The sequence below is a fragment of the Corvus brachyrhynchos genome, unplaced genomic scaffold (assembly GCF_000691975.1).
Source record: "Corvus brachyrhynchos isolate BGI_N302 unplaced genomic scaffold, ASM69197v1 scaffold555, whole genome shotgun sequence".
Taxonomy (NCBI): Eukaryota; Metazoa; Chordata; class Aves; order Passeriformes; family Corvidae; genus Corvus; species Corvus brachyrhynchos.
In genome coordinates, this window is record NW_008238357.1 from 187,422 (window position 1) to 189,087 (window position 1,666).

At 63.0% G+C, this 1,666-nt stretch overlaps 1 protein-coding gene across 1 annotated transcript in view; it reads left to right on the plus strand.

The window, feature by feature from the left end:
• Positions 1–283: 283 nt before the first annotated feature.
• The window catches only part of SHISA4 (shisa family member 4), a 3,455-nt gene continuing 2,072 nt past the window's right edge, over positions 284–1,666 (plus strand). Inside the window, exon 1 of the mRNA XM_017735507.1 lies at positions 284–608. Coding sequence (XP_017590996.1) covers positions 284–608 — 325 coding nt within the window. The remainder of the gene's footprint in view (positions 609–1,666) is intronic.

The window sequence follows — 1,666 nt, forward strand, 5'->3', positions numbered from 1 at the left end:
CTGGGAAGACAGGTGGCACCGGCCAGAAATAGAGCGGGAAGTGCCACTGGAACACGCGGAAGGGGGGAAGCTGGGCGGATCTGGGGGCATCTGGAGGGGTCGGGGAGCTGGGTCTGCAAGGGTGTGGGGGACGCATCCTGGCGGGCTCCAGCACAAGCTGCAGGGGGGTCTGCAAGGGTGTAGGGTTGGATGGAGTAGGGTGTGGGGGTCCATAGGTGCAGGATCGAGCAGGGTTTTAAGGGATATGGGGCAGGATGGGGCAGAGCAGGGGTTTGGGGGGTCCATGGGGCAGGATGGACCAGGACGAGGGAATAGGACACAGTGGGGTACAGGCTGTGCTCATGTGGGGGATGGAGGGCATGGGGTGCTGCCGATGCCCCCGAGGGTGGTGATGGCCAGGTGCCCCAAGGCCCTGGTGATGGGTGGCTGTCCACAGTGGCCGGGGGCGAGGACTGCCTGTGGTACGTGGACAGAAACGGGTCATGGCATCCTGGCTTCGACTGCGAGTTCTTCACCTTCTGCTGTGGCACGTGCCACCAGCGGTACTGCTGCCGAGACCCTCTGCGCCTGCTCACCGAGCGCCAGCAGCGCCACTGCCTTGCCTTCAGGTGCCACAGCCAGGGCTGATGGGGCTGGGGACTCCCCTGGGCGGCCTGGGTGCTGGGACTGAGTGCTGGGCATTAGTACTGGGTGCTGGTCATTGTGTGCTGTGCATTGGGCAGAGGTGCTGGGTGCTGGGCACTGGTATTGGGTGCTGGGCAGTGTTATCTGGGCCCTTTTACTGGGTATTGGGCATTGGGTGCTGGATTCTGGGGGCTAGGCACTGGTTCTGGATGCTGGCCAGTGGTACTGGGTGTTGGACACTGGTACTGAGCAGTGGCACCGGGTGCTGGATGCTGGGTGCTCTGCACTGGTACTTGGCAGGGGCACCGGGTGTTGGGCACTGGGCGCTGTTATTGGACGCTGAATGTGGGTGCTGTGCACTGGTTCTGGGCACTGGGGAGTGGTACTGGGTGCTGGCAGTGCTGCTGGGTTGCCAGGCTGTTGGCTCTGGGTGCTGGATACTGACACTGGGTACTGGGCACTGGGCAGTGGTGCTGGGTTTTGGATACTGGTACTGGGTTGTTGGGCCCTGGGCACTGGTATTGGGCATTGGTGCTTTGCAGTGAGTGCTGAGCACTGCTACTGGGTGCTGTGCACTGGGTACTGGTACTGGGGGCTGGTATTGGGTTCTGGGTGCTGGACACTGGTACTGGGCACTGCGCGTTGAGGGGGATGGATGCCGTGGACTGGTCACTGGTACTAGGGGTTGGCACTGGGTGCTGGACGCTGGTACTGAGAATTTGCACTGGGTGCTGGGCAGCGGTGCTGGTGATGGGCACTGGTTACTGCTACTGGATGCTGGTCACTGGGCAGTGGGCACTCGTACAGGGCACTGGCACTGGGTACTGGGCACTGCTACTGGGTGGGCAATGCTACTGGGTGCTGGGCAGTGGTCACTGGTACTGGGTGCTGGTAGCGGTTCTGGACAGTGTCACTGGGCATTGGTACTGGGCACTGGGCAGCGTCACACTGGGTGCTGGGCAGTGGTACTGGACAGTGCCACTGGGTGCTGGGCACTGGGCAGTGGGCAGCAGCAGTGGGTGCTGGCCGGGGGTGTGTGCCC